The sequence below is a fragment of the Lonchura striata genome, chromosome 1A, assembly GCF_050655825.1.
Source record: "Lonchura striata isolate lonStrDom1 chromosome 1A, ASM5065582v1, whole genome shotgun sequence".
In the NCBI taxonomy this organism is placed as follows: Eukaryota; Metazoa; Chordata; class Aves; order Passeriformes; family Estrildidae; genus Lonchura; species Lonchura striata.
Genome location: NC_140741.1, coordinates 69,903,776 through 69,920,467, shown reverse-complemented (window position 1 = coordinate 69,920,467; position 16,692 = coordinate 69,903,776). Strand labels below are relative to the sequence as shown.

Below are 16,692 nucleotides of genomic sequence, written 5' to 3'. Positions count from 1 at the left end.
TCCAGGTCTGTCCCTGTCCCTTCTCCTTCTTCTTCTGCCCCAGCAGTATCAATTAGATGAGCATGTAATTAGGATCCCCTAAAAGCACCTGAACTGCTGTCTGTCAAAACAGAGCTGAATTCCACCCGGAATTGTGCCAGCCAGGCACTAAAAACTTGAGCAAATGGGGAAAAGTGCTCTCAGAGATGCAGGTGAGGCACCCTAGTGCCACCTCTCATCTCCTCAGGGGATAACCACTGTGCAATGGTGTGTTTTCCCCCTTGGAAAAAGCAAAAATAAACCAAAGCCAAGCCCCTAAGATCAAACCACCCGGTTTGATCTCCTTGAGGGGTTGGATGTGAGTGTGTTGCCATAACAGTCTCACAGCAGAGGAGGCACTGAAATGTCTCTCCTGCTCCCAGTCCAAGCTAGCAGGAGCAATGAGGATTGCTGAGCCCACAGGCAGTGACTCCCACAAGAAACTCCTGGAAAGCCCCTGATTTATGTGCACCAAGACATGCAGAGGCTGTTTCAATGGAGTGATGAATCCTTGGATCTGCCAGGAGGTGAGACCCCTCTGGCGGGACTGGCTGGGATGTGGGGGTGGATGGAGGAGGGTGTCAGGGCTCCCCATATCTCCGTACCCCCAAATGCAGCCCTGCACTCAGTGGATGCACCTGGCAGTAGTGGGAAGTGCTGTAATGTGGTGCTCCACATTCTCCTAAAGAGCTTTTCCCCAGCATTTAAAAGTAAAATCCACAAAATCACACAGGGAGGGAAACAATCACACCTGAAGTCTTCCCATTTCTCCATTTCTTTCCCATTCCCTGTACCCCACTGCTCCTCCTCCCCTCCCTGCAGCCAGATTTGAGTGTGTTTTCCCAGGATTTGTGCCCAGCGTTGGCATTAAGCAAACTCTCCACAGCAGCATCTGCCTTTGCAGGACCTCAGGCTTGGACGGCGGGATAAGGCTGAGGAAAGGGGCAAACTCCTGGGGGTCCCTGGGGAGAGACATCCCTCCGGGCCAGGTATTTCCCTGCGCACAGGGGAAGGCAAAGCCGGCTGATGGGCAGCGCCTGGGGGAAGCAAAGGCCAGCAGACAGCCCCCGTGCCGGCTGCTTTGATTTCCAGAAAGGCAATTAACACCCGCCCGATGCAACTCCATTCCAGAGAGCAAAGCAGCAGGAAATAGCTGCTCTTCCCAAATGCAAAGCATTGCCCCAAGCCCCGTCTGCTGCCAGCTTGAGTGATCCCTGTGGAGCCCAAGGAGTCGCAGCAGAGCCAAGTCTGAGCGCTGCTTTTAACTCAGTTTTTGATTTAATCCAAGCTGCAGAGCTACATCTCTCTATGACCAATATCCTTAACACTGTCCATATAGCTAGAGCATAACCGATGTGTACTCCAAAGAATGGAGTTTCTCCACTTTACTTTAGGGTTGGTTTGATCAGGGTGGCTCTGCATAAGCTGCTGTGAATGTGAGATCGTGAGGAGGAGGAGGAGTGGAGGCAGGTTGGGTGGATTTCAGCAGAGGAACACACAAGGAGCTGGGGCTGGTCTGCTGGTGCCACTGAAACTGCCACCAAACATCAGCTTCCTGGGCACTTTCTGACACTCAGCAGGTAACACTGGGGCCTAAGAAGTGGACCCTTCCTATTCCTACTAGTTTGGATAAAATCTATAGGCACTGGAATGTCTCTTGTTCATAGAATCACAGAATGGTTTGGGTTGGAAGGTGCCTTTAGAAGTCACCTGGTTCCAAACCCCCTGCCATGAACATCTTCAACTAAATCAGGTTGTTCAAAGCTCCAACAAACCTGACCATGAATGTTTCCAGGGATGGGGCATGTACCACCTCTCTGGGCAACCTCTTGCAATGTTTCATCACTTTCATTGCGGAAAATATTTCCCTTCTATTGAGTCTACCGTTCCCAAGATGATCTTTGTGGTGCACAACACAGGTGGTCATGGTGGTCCTGCACTGCTGGTCTTGCATTGCACCCTCAGCTTTCTACCTGGGTGGGACCATTGGCATGACAGAGATGGACAGGGTTTGCTCCAAAGGAATCCCCACTCTCAGGAGATGCCTGCAGTGCTCACGAGAGTCCAGATATCTTGTTGAGTGAGTCAACCGCTCCTAGAAGCAAATACAGGCTCCCCAGGGCAGTGGTCACAGCACTGAGCCTGACAGAGTTCAAGAAGTGTTTGAACAATGCTCTCAGGCACAGGGTGTGACTCTTGGGGTGTCCTGTGCAGGGACAAGAGTTGGACTTGATAATCCTTGTGGGTCCTTTCCAACTCAGCATATTCTGTGATAATATTTTAGGGGTGATCTTGAACAGGGGACGATATTCCAGCGAGTTATAGACCAAGGAGGCACAGTTCGAGGTAGAAAATTGCTTATAAGTTCAGCCATTTAGGATATCAGCATTAGTTTTGCTTCTAAAACTTCCCAAGTGTGAGCAAGAATCACCTCACCCACCCACACTCACTAAATATTTAGTCATTTTTAACAAGTTAAACAAAGCCCTTTGATTGGATTTATGCTAATGGCTCCTCCGTAGGCATTTCTGATTCATTTACATTTCATTTTAAAATTGCCTGTGTACACTGCTGATTCTCACCAACACCATTAGAAGATAAAAGGAACAAGTAACGGGTCACAGACGCCACAAGATGGCAATAGTTGAAGAGCAATTTATTTCTGGAGGAAGAGATCTGGGGTTTGGCAGCGAACCCTCTCTGGGAGGGCAGCACTGCTTGCATTAACCTTGGTACTCGCAGAGGGGTCTGTGGCCGACCAAAGCAAAGTGGTTCGTGTGTGGGTGGGTGGGTTCACCTCCCCCCCTCGGAGGAGGGTGGAGAACATGGAGAGCTGCTCAAGGTCAGCCCAGCAGTGTTCTGCCTCGCGGTTTCAAGGACCAAAACTTGCAGCATGAAGCAGAGAGGGTTTGCACGCCCCGACACGGAGCCTCTGAGCCCTGGCTCTGCGTCCAAGGTGGGGTTTTGCTGGGTCAGAGCCTCCCGGGGGCGTTGCTGTGCCAGCATCCTGTGTGCATTGCAGCACCTGATTTGCCAGGTCAGGAGAAGAGGTCTTGGCCCCACAGCACCCCTAGATCCAACAGAGGTGTCTCAGTGGATGGGAGTGTCTCTGACTCCGTGATGGGGTAAAATCTGGGTGAGACAGGCTGCCACCTCATTACTCTTCAAACGGTTTTAGATTCTGTATGACCTACAACCACAGCAGTGGGGTTCAGGATTCTGTAAGGCTTTTCATATGGTCATTCCCCATCACTTTGGCCTCGAGATGGAGAGGTATGAATTTGGTGGAGGGGCTGTTTGGTGGATAAGGAACTGGCTGGATGGTCATGTCCAAAGAATTCAGTCAAACATTTAATGGCCACATGGAAACTGGTAAGGAGTGGTGTTCCTTAAGGGCTTGTACCAAAACTATTTAACATTGTCATCAGCAACACAGACAGTGGTTTCTAGAGCATGCTTTGCAGATGACACCAGGCTGAGTGCTGCGGATGTGCTGGAGGGAAGGGATGCCTTCCAGAGGGACTTGCACAGGCTCGAGGAGTGGGTCTGTGTGAACCTCATGAGGTTCAACAAGGCTGAGTACAAGGTTTGGTATCTGGGTCAGGGTAATCCCCAGGGACACCATCCCACTGAGATGGGTGCTGGGGGCCTGCATGAGGCAGGAATCTCCACTGCTCTAAGGCCTTCCCAAAGGGACTTTAAACGAGAGGTGAGAGATAATGCATCATGCTCAGTGAAAGGCAGCAAAGGAGCCATGTGGGAGCCCATTTGTAATGAATGTTAAATCTAAAATCTGTGTTCATGCACTGGGGTTTGGCACTCTGTGCTGTCCAGGTGATGAAGCTGGGAACATGATGCCCTGATGAGCAGATGATCTAGGAAGTGGAGGTCTTGGAGCAGTGCTCCATCTCTGTGGGATGCAGCACAACCACTGCCATTCCTTGGGGGCTGGCAGCAGCACCTGGGTGTGCAGGGTGCCCATGGGCTGCTCAGGAGCCTCCGTCTGTGTTTTACCCCTGGGGGAAGGAGTGAAGGCAGCAAGACCCCCAAGCAGGATGGAAGTATGTGGTGTCAGGTCACATGTGGTACCCTGGACCAGAGGGACAGAAAGGACAAATCCACGGTGAGTCATTGGTTGCCTCTGATGCTGTTCTGTTGTCCAGCCAGACTGTCGTGGTTGGGAAAATTTTTTGCAGGCAAAGGTAACTTCTAACCCTGAGGCAAACCCCATTCCCTGCAGTGTCCAGCCCAGTCTTGGCTCTCCTTACAGCATCAGGGTAGTACATGAAGGGTGGATGGAGATGCAGGAAGTGGATATCCCACTGGTGTTGAGCATCAGACCTGGGAGGTGGAGGTCTGTCAATTTTGAGGATGGAACCATCACCAGGAAAAAGTCCAGAAAACAAAGGGTGGATGATGTCACCATTCTCAGCAGCTAAAAAGTGAGGCAGGGCCTACCAGAGCTGTGTCAGGAGGCAGGGATGTGGCAGTGGGGAGAGCTCGGCACTGAGGGCCTATGCAGGAGCTCAGGAAAAGGGAAATCAGGAGATACAGCTAAGAGCAGAGCAGTTTACACACATCCCCTGTGCCATGATGAATGGAGACATGAGATACAGTCAGTGAATCCTGAAATCTCTCAGGATTAAATGATTACATTAATCTTTGCTTTCTCTAAGCTGTGGTAATGGCAGTAGCCACATGCTAGTTCCAGTCCAGATCCATCCCTGCTAACTTCCTGGTGACTCGTTGGGGAGCTGGCACGGGCTCACACTGTCCTGACACACAAATGCTCCCCTCATCCTTCTCTAGCTGACACGCCTTTCACCTGATGTCTCCAGGGCAGTGCTGGGCATGGGGCAAAAGTAGAGCATGGCTCCTGTGTTGTGGAAGCACTGCTGCCAGTGAGGTTTTTAAAAGTCTCACGGACTGATTTCCTTTGCTGGAGTGCACATGCAGTCCATATGATTTGCTGAACCATCCTGGGGCAGGAAAGATCCTCCAGGCCACCTGAGGGTCAGTGGATGGCAGAACTATGTGGGTTGGCCTTTGCCATCCACCCTGACCTGTCCAGGCATCACCTGAAAATGACATTTCTCCTGGGAGTGCTGGCGATGGACACAGCCAGGGGACATCTCTGCCCGTGGCGATGGTTGCCACTGCAAGCTGGCCCTGTGGCAGGAGCCATGGGCCACCATGGTACTCTCACCTGTGATGGCTCTTGCTGGGCAGAGGTGAATGAAGCTCTTCACCCCATGCTTGTAGGTAGCTTCAGGGGCAACAGTGGTGGTGTGAACACTTTAACATGAAGTTACTACCCTTGTTATCAGCTGGGAGTAACAACATATGCATAGAGAGGGTAGAAAAAGCTGATGGAAGTATTTAGGTTTTTTTAAAACCCAGAATTGATGTTTACACACTGGAACTAAATTATTTATACACATAATGTTATAGGTTTCACATCGGTGGCTTTTATTAGCAGTCGACAGATGAGAAATACCTGACCTACTTGTACAAACTCTTCTCCTGCCTCTCTGTGATGACTGTGTGGCAGGAAGGAGTGAAGATGCTTACCCCAGCCCAGCTGTGGGGATCTTTAAGCAGTGGGAGAGCCAGTGGAGGGACAAGAGATATCTCAGCACCTCCTACAAGGCATTTTGCTGCTTTAGGTTTTGGGGAGAACATGCACAAGGGGGTTATTTTTGAAGAGTCTTGCAAAATGCTGACAGCATCTGTTTCTCTAGGAGGACGTGGCCCCATGGGTTTTTTTCTAGGACCGTGCCCCCTCCCTTCCCCAGTGAAGGAGAAATGCACTTCCCAGCGAGGCCTCAGCACCGGGTTTTTGGGGAGAAGGTTTCTCTAGAGGGGTGGCTGCATCAGGACCACCCATCCCCAAACCACTCTGATGTGACAGGGTGTGTTTCCCCCGAAAGACTCAGCCAGCCGTTTCTAAACCAACATGTCACAGGCACTTGAGATGACTTTCTTCTTGTCTCGCAATTAATGCATTTTTTATAAAGCCCAGGCTTCAGTTTCCTTTCATGTTACCAGGAGGATATCCTTTTTCCTCTTCAGCTTCAGAAGGATTTTTTTCACCCGAAGTATTAATCTCCAGTGTCCTGTACACAGGGCAGAGGGATGCACTGGGCCAGCAAGGAAGCAGGAGCGTGGCTGGAGCTCAGGTGTGGGTGCTGGCAGAGTCACTTGCTCCATCCCAAAGCTGTTCCAACAGGTGAACCTGCAGCCTGGCAGCAGCACATGCTGCTGGCTCTGCAGCACAGATCAGATTAGTGTCATGCAGATTGCAGCACACAGGAACATTTCTTGCTCATAATTGTACCTTAAACTCAATTTAAGGTGCTCCACTTAAATGTTGCAAGGAGCAGTGTATTAACCTGGTCTCTGTTTTTTCAAACACAAGCCAAACAAAGCCAGGCTGTAACATCCTAGTCTGTAGCAGGACCAAGACAGTGATTGTCCCCCCTGAACTTGGCACTGGTAAGGCCACACCTTGAATTCTGGGGACACTTTTGAGTTCCCCACTACAAAGATATTGAGGTGCTGGAGCATGTACAGAGAAGGGCAACAGAAAGCTGGGGGCTCAGCCCAGAGAAAAAGAAACCTTAGAGTGGCATTTCAATACTTAAAGGGGGCTTGTAAGAAAGATAGAGAGGGCTTGGAGACTGCCTACTAGAGCCTGTAGGAACAGGACAAGGGGCAGCAGTTTTAAACTATAAGAGGGTTAGATTTACATTAGCTATTAAGAAAAACAATTTTCCAATGAGATTGGTTTACAATGAGGCTCTGTAACAGGTTGCCCAGAGAAGCTGTGGATGCTCCATCCCTGGAAGTGTTCAAGACCAGTTTGGACAGGGCTTTGGCCAACATCATCTTGCGCAAGATGCTCCTGCCCATGGCAGGGGTTGGAGCTCTCAAGGTCCCTTCTAAGCGAAACCATTCTGTGATCTGTGAGCGAGATGCTCTTTCAGCACCCCCCAGAGGAGAGGACCAGCACTGGCTCCTGCCACGCCACACGGATGCAGGATGTGCACCAGGCTTCAGCCGATCTGGGCAGCCACTGACATGTGAAGGGAGCTCTCACTGGGACCTTCTACCAGCAGTATCTCCACAGTGCTCCTTGTGTAAGGCCAAAAAGGTGTGGTGAGCTGCTGCTTCACTACACTTCACTGGCTCCTTGGAATTGATGGAAGATTACCAGGAACATGTTTTTGCAGGAAGTATTTTCTAAGGCTAAACATTTGATGAGGGTGTGATAATGAATTACCAAGCATATATCTTTGCAGCTACTCCAACCTAGGAGTATTGGTTTGTCCTTCCTGTGTGTTGTTTCCATAGAAGCAGAGCTTAACCTTTTAAGTGCAGATTATAAAGGCACCTAATTCAATTAAAATTAGACTTCAAGCATATCAGTTCATAATACTCGAGGTTTATTACACGATTGGATATAGATGTTGTTGATTGGCAAGACCAGTGTGGTTTCTGGCTGAGCCAGCTGGAAAAACAGTATCCTGGTGGTAACTTTCAGGGTTTTCCTATGTGTAGTCCACTGGTGGCAAAGTAATTCCTCTAAAATATGGGAATCCAGCATAGAACACAGAACACACACGCAATTAAAGTTATTTATTGTAGGTTTTCTTTTCTGAACTGACAAAGAGGATTTCCCAGAGATCGGTAACACGACACAATGTTATACACCATTTCACAACTAGTCCCTTGTCGCTTTATTAAGAACATAGTAATTTAAAAATATCTAAATATTTACATATTAATAAAACATATATACAGAAGATTGAGACATTTTTACCTAAATATGGAATGATTTTTTTTTTCTTCTCTCTAATAAACCCTATAAAAAGATTTCTGAAGAAAGTCTGAACAGTAGTCACAGTAAGTAAACACAATTGCAATCTTCCAAATTTACAAAACGCTGATTTCATTGCTGAAGGGTTACAACACAACGGACCGGTGCCCCCTGCCCAATGCAGGCAACTCCAAGCCATGAAGGAAGGAAAGACTCAAAATTTAAGGTTTGCAGTGCACATTCAATCTATTCCACAGTTTCAGAGAGAACATGATCATTCCTAAAAGTTCATGGAAGGTGGGTGGGGAACAGCTGGGAGCCTGGTTTCTCAGGTGCCAAGAGAACAAAGTGTTCACGTTGGCTTCAGTGTTATTTGTGGGTATTCTGTGACACCTGAGAAACAGGCATTAGGATTGTTAAAAAAAGAGGTTGAACGTTTTGAAAACCATCCCACTCTGTAATAGCACTTCTGTTGAGACACTCAAAGGCCAAATAGTTTCCACAAAATAAAAAAAGTACCTAAGATAAGATACACACAGGGAATGGAAACACAATGGCAAAGGCTCTAGCAAGCTCTCCCTCGAATTGCAGGAAACGTGCTCAAACTGCCTGGTGATCAATAGGTGTTGCAGATAAGACCTTCCAGATTCCTTTGTGACATTTTTAAAGTGAATTTAGTGCTGATGAAAGGTGCAGAAATGAAGGTTCACAGGGAGGGCCGCACACGGTTTTACCTTAGCCCTGACCTGACCCTTTCAGTGTCTAAGAGGGTAGTGCAATTTCTTGATCGATTCACTTGTCTTAACTGCTGAGATATCAATACAGTGCCAGTTGAGAGGTGACTTGTACTTTTAAATAGGTGAGTATTGTTGCCACAGGCAGTGGCTGAAAAATCACAGTGAGCAGACCCTCTTCTTAGAAAACATAAAATTAATACATTTTGAAATTGAGGTGATTGAGCAAGCTGGGGGCAACAGTGAGGGGAAAATGATCACCTCCAGCAATCTGCACTACGAAGATGCACAAGAGCCATCCCGCTAGGACCACGTATGGGAAATTGTTTGAGGTATAGCTTCTCCTTGCTATAACTAGGAACCTGGGCACTGCTGGGAGAAATCCTGTTTTATTTCCTCCTAAACCCAGTAAGGACTTTTTTGTGTGTGACTGGTCATTGGTACCGCAGCAGCCAGGAAAGGAAAAGTGGGTCTGCAGAAGCAAAGAGCTTCACCAAGTCAGAGCTCATTAAGCCCCCAGGGTTCACGGTGGAGAGAGAGGCCACCCTGGTCCCTGGGGACAGAAAGAGTCACAACTTCTTTGTGGTTTAGGATGAGACACTGCTGAGAAGCATACAAACACATGGAAAAATACAATCATGGAGGAAAAAGATAGGCAAGAGAATGACCTCAGAGTGGATACCCCACTAATTCAGTACTGCATGGGATGTGGAGGGAAATCATCTTAATTAAGATGAAGAACAATGAAGCAATCTGGTGGTTTCATTACTTGAGGTTACATGGAAAATGCATGGAAAAAACATAGACTTGTAAGAAAAACTGTATGGATGCCCATGTCTTGTAGTACACTGAAGTTCTCGTGCTGAGCTTGCAGGAACATTACTCAAAGGAGAGGATGTTTTATCTGCTAAAAACACTGATGCAGGATGTGAAATTCAAACTGAAAAATCTGGGTTTGCATCTATCAGATGGTCTGTTGTGTCGAAAAGGTTACCTGAAGGGAGAAAGAGTTTGAAGGAATCAGTTAAAAAATGAAAGAATTTAAGGTATCAGTAATTTGAAAGAAAAAAATTAGTATTTTAGAATTGTGGAAATAATGTATTTGAGTTTTAATTTTAATTAGTGATGGGGCTGAACTGCTGGTGTGCACACAGGCAGTGCTGCTGAATTCCAGTTAGAGTAGAGCTCAACTGGCTAAAGAAAAGCAAATTAAATAGATTTTTTTGAATACAAAATTTGCCAGCCAAGTTTTTCACACAACATACAGTGCAGCCCACTTCAGATGTAAAGCGCTCCATTAGTCTTCAGCACAAACTGCACTGCTACGCTCACCCCTTTGAAGTTTAGGTTCTGAAGAAGTGAAAAAAGCACCCCATGAATTTTAAACCTTGAGTACATACTTTGGGATCTTATTTGGTAAAAACCCCCACCACTCCACAGCAGTCTAAATGCATATAGGAGAAAAAAAAAAAATATATATATATACACACACACCTATAAAAGGTGCACTGTATGATTATATCCCATCTTTTTAAAAGCGCTTTAAGAATGTGCTTTTTCTAAACAGAACAATGAAAAGATGGACAGAAGAATTACTACGAGAGCGCTAAGAACACAGGGCAAAGAGAAGACAGACATCAATCAGCCTGAGAGGCAAATACATCCCAATGAAAAGGGAAGACTCATACAATCATGCATTGAAAGGATAAAGATTTATATTACAATAAAGGATTTATATTTAAGGTTTTGGAAAAGGTTTTTCTTTTTTTTTTTTCCTTTTTTTTTTTCCCCCCAAGTTTCATTTTCTTGATATTGTATTTCAAGAGAAAAGGAGACAACCTATATAGAATTGGATTGTTGCTGTTTTCTTATCATCCGTTTCTTTACCAAGAGATTGCTCTCATCTTTTCACAAAGCTGTATCACCCCTAGACCTGAGGATTGGGATGTTAGTGTTTCAGCTTCCGTTAGGGATATCAAAATTCTTTCTCATCTTGAAATTAACCCCAGTGTGGAGAAACTACACAAATTCTCAGCATGGCTGCAGTCCAAAGCAGGGGTAAGGAGTGCTACCTCACGGTCCTAAACCTGCCTACATCTTTCCAATCCAATTTACAAAATGAAGATTCAAGAAAAGGCTGAAGGGTGTTGCAGCTGGGTTACACTTGTTCTCACATGCAGAATTTATGGGTTATGCCTTCCTTTTGTTTTTCTTTGAAGCCACAAAATCCCAATGCTTTTCGTAAATTGTACACTGAAAAAGATGAGCCTTTTCACAATACCAACTTACACAGAAAGACTCTAAAAGGTGCCACATCCTCATCCTGATAAGAGATCTATCTCACACCCTCCAGGTATCCTGTATCACCAAGAAACTAATCAGCCTTTCCACTGAGCCCACGATAATTACCCCCAGAGCTGTCTGATCTGTCTCAGCTCAGGTCTGGACACAGCCTGCAGCTTTGGTTAGGTGCAAAAGCTGGAAATCTCTGAGACCTCAGCTTTGATAACATTTGTTAGGGACAATTCTTTGAGTATTTTCTTGAGATTTATCTGTCAATGAACCAAAGTTCCCAACAAGTTTAACTGCCACAGTTCTTCCAATTTACTTTAAACACCCTTCAATCCACAGCCTTTAAAGCCAAGGCCCTCTTAGTATAGAGGGTGATTTTAACACAGGAGCATCATTTCTGTTCAGGAGTGCTAAAATGTAATTGGGAAAAATGTCTTCCTTAGCTTTATGAGGATGTACCACCTTCATTATTTTTTACCAGGCTTTTGAGCTTCAAAAGAGGTTTCTGAAAATAAAGCATCCCCTTCTCTCCTCAAAACCCAGGACTCTGCCAGTTTGTGGGTACAGAGGGAGCTGGTTCAGACCTGGCTGTGGGCACTGGCACCAATTAACTGCACTTGGAGCCTGGTCCTGCTGGCACCAAAAGAGAGACACCTCCAAACACAACTGCAGCTGACCTGGCCTTCCCTCTGGGGGCAGCTCTCTTCCCATCAGTGATGGAGATAGTTGAGAGCAACCACACCTGACTGAGGTGCCCCAAATGAAGTGTCAGCCAGAGGCTATAATCCAAAATCATACAGACGGAGACATTTCAGCATCACTAGTTCACACATACCCAGATCTCATTCATAAATGTCACTGGTGTCACAGGCAGGACTGACAGAGCTGGAAATGCAGATTTAAGACATCTGAATTTTCCCTTGTTTTTTGGCACCAACGCTTATCACTGATTCTAATAATTGTCCCTGGGTGCTTCTGCTTCACAGTTTGTTCAGTTATTGAAATCAAGAGAGCAACTGTTCATGGACAGCTCCCATATCCCATCTTTTCTCCCCATCCAGTCTCCTGCAAGATCCCTCAACCAACCCATTTCACTCTGGTTTTATTACACCAAAGCACCAAGTTAACCACTGATCACAGAGTTACAGGATCATTTAGGTTGGAAAACATACTTAAGATCCTGAACTACTAAGTCCACAACAACCATATCCCCAAATGCCACATCTGTACATCTTCTAAATACCTCCCAGGACTGTGACTCCACTACTTCCCTGGACAGCCTGTTCCAGTGCCTGATAACACTTTTAGGGAAGAAATTTTTCATAATACCTGAGGCCATGATTTATCTGATATTAGCTGTCATCTGCAACCAAGGCCCATTGCATGAGGCACTGTACAAACACAGTCAGAGAGACTTTTCCCCAAAGATTTTTCAAGCTAAACAGAGAAGACAGCTGAATAAATTGCACGCAGACTCTCTTAAAGAACCTGTCAAGCACCCTTTTGTAAAACCAGCTGTAGTAAAACAGAGAAAGACCCCTATAAAAATAATATTTCACCTCTTTTGCTACATTCCTTGATACAAAGCAGCTGTATTTTGGCTCTGTCTCATAATTACTGTCATTATAGTGTCTGTGTATCACTTTAAATAATCTGCTTCCAAGAACAGTTTGAGATTACACAGATCTGTCCTATAAAGAGGCACTGGCACACATATAATAATGGGTGTGAGTCAAATTCTTGGCTCACAGCCTATGAGCATCACCTCCCCCCTGATGCGAACTGCAGTGTGGTTTATTTAGGCATCCTTCCACAGGTAGTGTGGAGCAGTACACATCACACACAAGCATTTCAGCTCAAAAGCTGCATGCATAGATGCTCAAAGGTGTACAAGCAAACAGACTACAGGGATGTCTGAAATGGAGTAGAAAGGGAGTTGCATTCTCTACCACAACCATCTCAGCATGTTCATCTCCATCCCTGATGTACAACCCGAGCAGTGACTACAGAAACTGCTCTGAGAAACATACAGCAAACTGTTAATTCTGCTCCTTAATGTGATTACCGGAGCAATGAGAAGATAACACCACATCACATTAAGAACCTTTATTAGGGTCCTCTCACAGCAGAATTGCTTCCCTCCCCGATAAAAGAAACCAACAGGATGTTGCTTGGAAGGGACCTTTCAATGCAGAGCTTCCTGCATCTTTCATCACAGCCCTACCCTGACATATTATTCAGTGGCTGGCCAGGAAAGCAGGACGGCGGCTCCCAGGCAGCGCGTGCTCCCAGCCCCCCCTGGGTCCATGCCAGAACCAGACTATGGCTGCTTGTCCTCCCAACTGCTCCCTGCTCCTATTCCTTAGTAACTGCACGTGCTCCGACAGCGCTCCACGGCTGGCAGCTGCTGCTCCAGCACACAGCAGCGGGGTGTGAAAGCCCCTTCTCCAGCCCTTACGCAAGAGAGATCAGGGAGTCCTGGCACAGGAGACAGATGCTGTGATGGTCACCAATACTCTCCTGTCTTCCCCACAGCTGTCAGGTACCGTGTGATGTGCTCAGAAAACCAGCCCTGCTCTTCCAGCAATGGCATTGCTGATCTCCAACCACCCTTTGTTGTTAAATGAAATAACACAAAACCTCACTATAATCAATGATGTTATTTGTCTGCCCAAGATCCTCTCTCCTTTGGGGATAAGAAGCAGCATCTCAGTGACATTACAGACTCTGAAATTTAGGGAAATTACCATATCCCCAGACTCTGGTCCCTCTAGATTTTCAGAGGATGGCAGCTCAGCTCCTACCGTCCTGGCACTGATGCACCAACTCCTAATGTGAGGGTGCTTCAAATTTCAGTCCCAGTCTGGTGACACTGGTGATTTCAACACCAAATTCAACAGTGTGGAAAAATGTTATTTCCCAGTCTACACAGCTGCACAGTCAAGCTGCTGCATAGCAATTGTCAGGCTTTTAAGGCAGGGTGGCTGCACTTCAAGAATAAGTAAACTAACACTTAACTAGCATGTAAATATATCTGCAATCCTTCTGTGAGTCCAAGATATTATGGCTAATACCTCCAACAATTCAACAGATGTGACACTACAAGTGATTGTGTTTGTCCCTACCAATAACTCTGTTAAGAGATAAAAAATACTCCCAGAAATACCAGGAATGAGCACAAGTCCCTATCTGGCATAAAAAGTGTAACTTACAGACCTTATTAGCTTAGCTGCTCCCATGGACCTTGAGGTTTTATGAATATGAAATTGAGGGGAAAATTGTAAAGTTCTGAGCCATTTGTTTTTTAACCCAGACCATTCAAAACTTTAGATAGCAGAGTCCTGTATGCAATTATCCAGCTGTACATGGCAAGTCAGGATTATTGATAAGTGCTTCTGTGACATAAATAAACAAAACCGCATAGAAGACTGATAAAAATTTTCATGTGGTTTACCTGTTTGTAGTAGAGAAATGTCCGGCTTCTCATCATAGTCAGTTGCCTCTGCTGATTACAAATATAAACAAGAAATCTCATTACTTTTACTGAATATGGGAATGCGATTAAAAAGCTACAGACTGTGAAGTGATTTTGCATTTTCTATCTACTTTCCTCAGCCGCAAATTTGCAAGTGCTCTGTTAAAAACTCACTGCTTGGAGGAAAAGGTTATATAATAAAAATGCAAACTTGGATGAGGGAGTTGGGTATTAAGAAGCAATTGTGCCAGCAATGGGATGGAGTAACACTTGTTATTTTTAAGATCCCAGGATATCTGTATGACAAGAGGAGTTGTGATCACTTGATAAAGTCACAAGAGAAGTCCCCAGCAGTCCCTAGAGGAAGAGCCTTTCAGGCTGGAACTCCACCCACTGACAGTCATCAGATGCCTGCAGGGAAAGGAACACTCCCATTTCTGCACCCAAACTTCCCATTACCACAGGCAAGCTCACTTTGCAGGGGACAGATTTACTATGGCAAAATGTCTTCAGAGATGCAGGTGGGTGCCCGGTGTAATTAAAAAAGCACGTGACCACACTGGCAATAACGTGTATATACACATGTGCTTTCAATCCACACTTATGCAAGAGGCATTTGACTTAATTTGGCCCATGGTAAAGGGAGGCTAAAAGCCTAATTTGTTCATTTTGTGTTTGCCAGAGGCCAAGGGAATGCACAGACATAGCTCGCCTCACTCAGCAGATGTGCAGGGACTTGTTAGGCTGTAGTACCCGGAACGTGCATGTGAACCCTGAGTAAATCAAAGGTGTGTAACAGGAAATCCTTGCCTAACCTAAACAAGCCCTATTCAAAATCCTATTACCTTTGTCTTTTGGCAGTGCAGCATGATATTTAAGGCCTTTGAAGCACAATGAGATCTTTGAGGGCACTTCTGCAAGTAAGGTGTGGCCATATGGGACGAGCCCATTATCACTGAATCACAGAGTATTTTGGGTTGGAAGGCACCTTAAAGGTCACCCAGTCCAACCCTCCTGAAATGAGCAGGGAGAGAGCTTCAACTGGATCACATTGCTCAGAGACCTGACCTTGAAAAATTCCAGGGATGGGGCATCCATCCAGATCCAGCATCTCTCTGAGCAGCCTGTGCCAGTGTTTCATCACCCTCATTGTAAAAAATTCTTCCTTGTATCTAATCTAAATCAATCATGTTGTCATTTAAAATGATCACCCCTTGTCCTATGAACTACATTGTACAAGGTCTGTGTGGTGGATATATATCTGCTCACATCCATTCACTGCACAATATCCACAGGGATTAAAACCAAGGCTGAAGATAAACTAAGCAACTCAGTTCACCTCCCACTTGAGACTAAGCTAACTGCCCTGATCATCTTTATCATGGCTCTGCATACGAGGATGTTCAGTTGTTGCCTTCATGATGATAATGTCTAATCCAGCTGCTAATCTACATTAGTTTTCTAATATAATCCATCAACCTTTGTCTCTCCATCCCTGGTCCAAGAGACTGCTGTCTCTCCCACATGCCTGGATGTCAGGTTAGTTTTTAGCTATATGCTCTCAGTTCTGCAAAATTAACTGAACTAAAGAAAACATAAACAAACTAAAACCCTAGTATCAGGCAGCTTTCCTCCCACAAAAGGTTTAAATACAGACCCCTGATAAATTAATGTCACAGACTTGCAAGAGACTCAGTGCCTGGAATTGATACCTTTTTCTGTTTTCTCTGAGAAGATGGCACCCTGAGCAGGAACAAATTCAGTGCCTGGTACAGCTCACTGTGAAAACCTTGAATTTTGGAAGGGACAGGTGGTTCACTAAGTGGGAAGGGATCACCTAGGCTAGTTTGAATCTGGACCAGACTCTCAGTGATGGAAGGATTGGATGTGCAAGGGAGGAGTAAGCATAGTGCAACGAGAAGCCAATACTCAGCCAATGGGACATACACGGCTTTAAAAATCATGTCAGTCTGAGGCCAGCTTCTAGCAATGCTGTGAAGAACTACCTGTACCAGGTGATTCTGTGGCACAGCAACTCAGCATACAAGGGAGAAAGCTGCATCTGGCCCCTTGGGTAGAAGGGAGCCAAGTTATGAAAATGGGGGAAGCCAGATCTGAGTGCTGGCAATAGACTGGAGAGCCTTCCCTCTATGAGTATCAGGGGTGGTGCCAGTGGGCTGCCCACTGTAGTGACAGCTTCTCTAGAAATCTCTGCAGCAATTTGTGAAGTAGCTCCAGAGATGTGGTTACCTTTCTGCCTAACTGCCCTTCTTACACCAGAGGAAGCCAACAATACAGAAAGAAACAAATGGAAACAAGGAACTTTCAGAAGGTAAGGACTTGAGTCTCCAACT

At 45.9% G+C, this 16,692-nt stretch overlaps 1 protein-coding gene across 1 annotated transcript in view; it reads right to left on the bottom strand.

The window, feature by feature from the left end:
• Window positions 1-7,641: 7,641 nt before the first annotated feature.
• Window positions 7,642-16,692, bottom strand: part of BEND7 (BEN domain containing 7) — a 47,133-nt gene continuing 38,082 nt past the window's right edge. The window contains exons 8-9 of the mRNA XM_021530999.3: window positions 14,318-14,368; window positions 7,642-9,565 (exon numbers count right to left, since the gene is read on the bottom strand). Coding sequence (XP_021386674.2) covers window positions 9,507-9,565; window positions 14,318-14,368 — 110 coding nt within the window. The 3' untranslated portion in view covers window positions 7,642-9,506. The remainder of the gene's footprint in view (window positions 9,566-14,317; window positions 14,369-16,692) is intronic.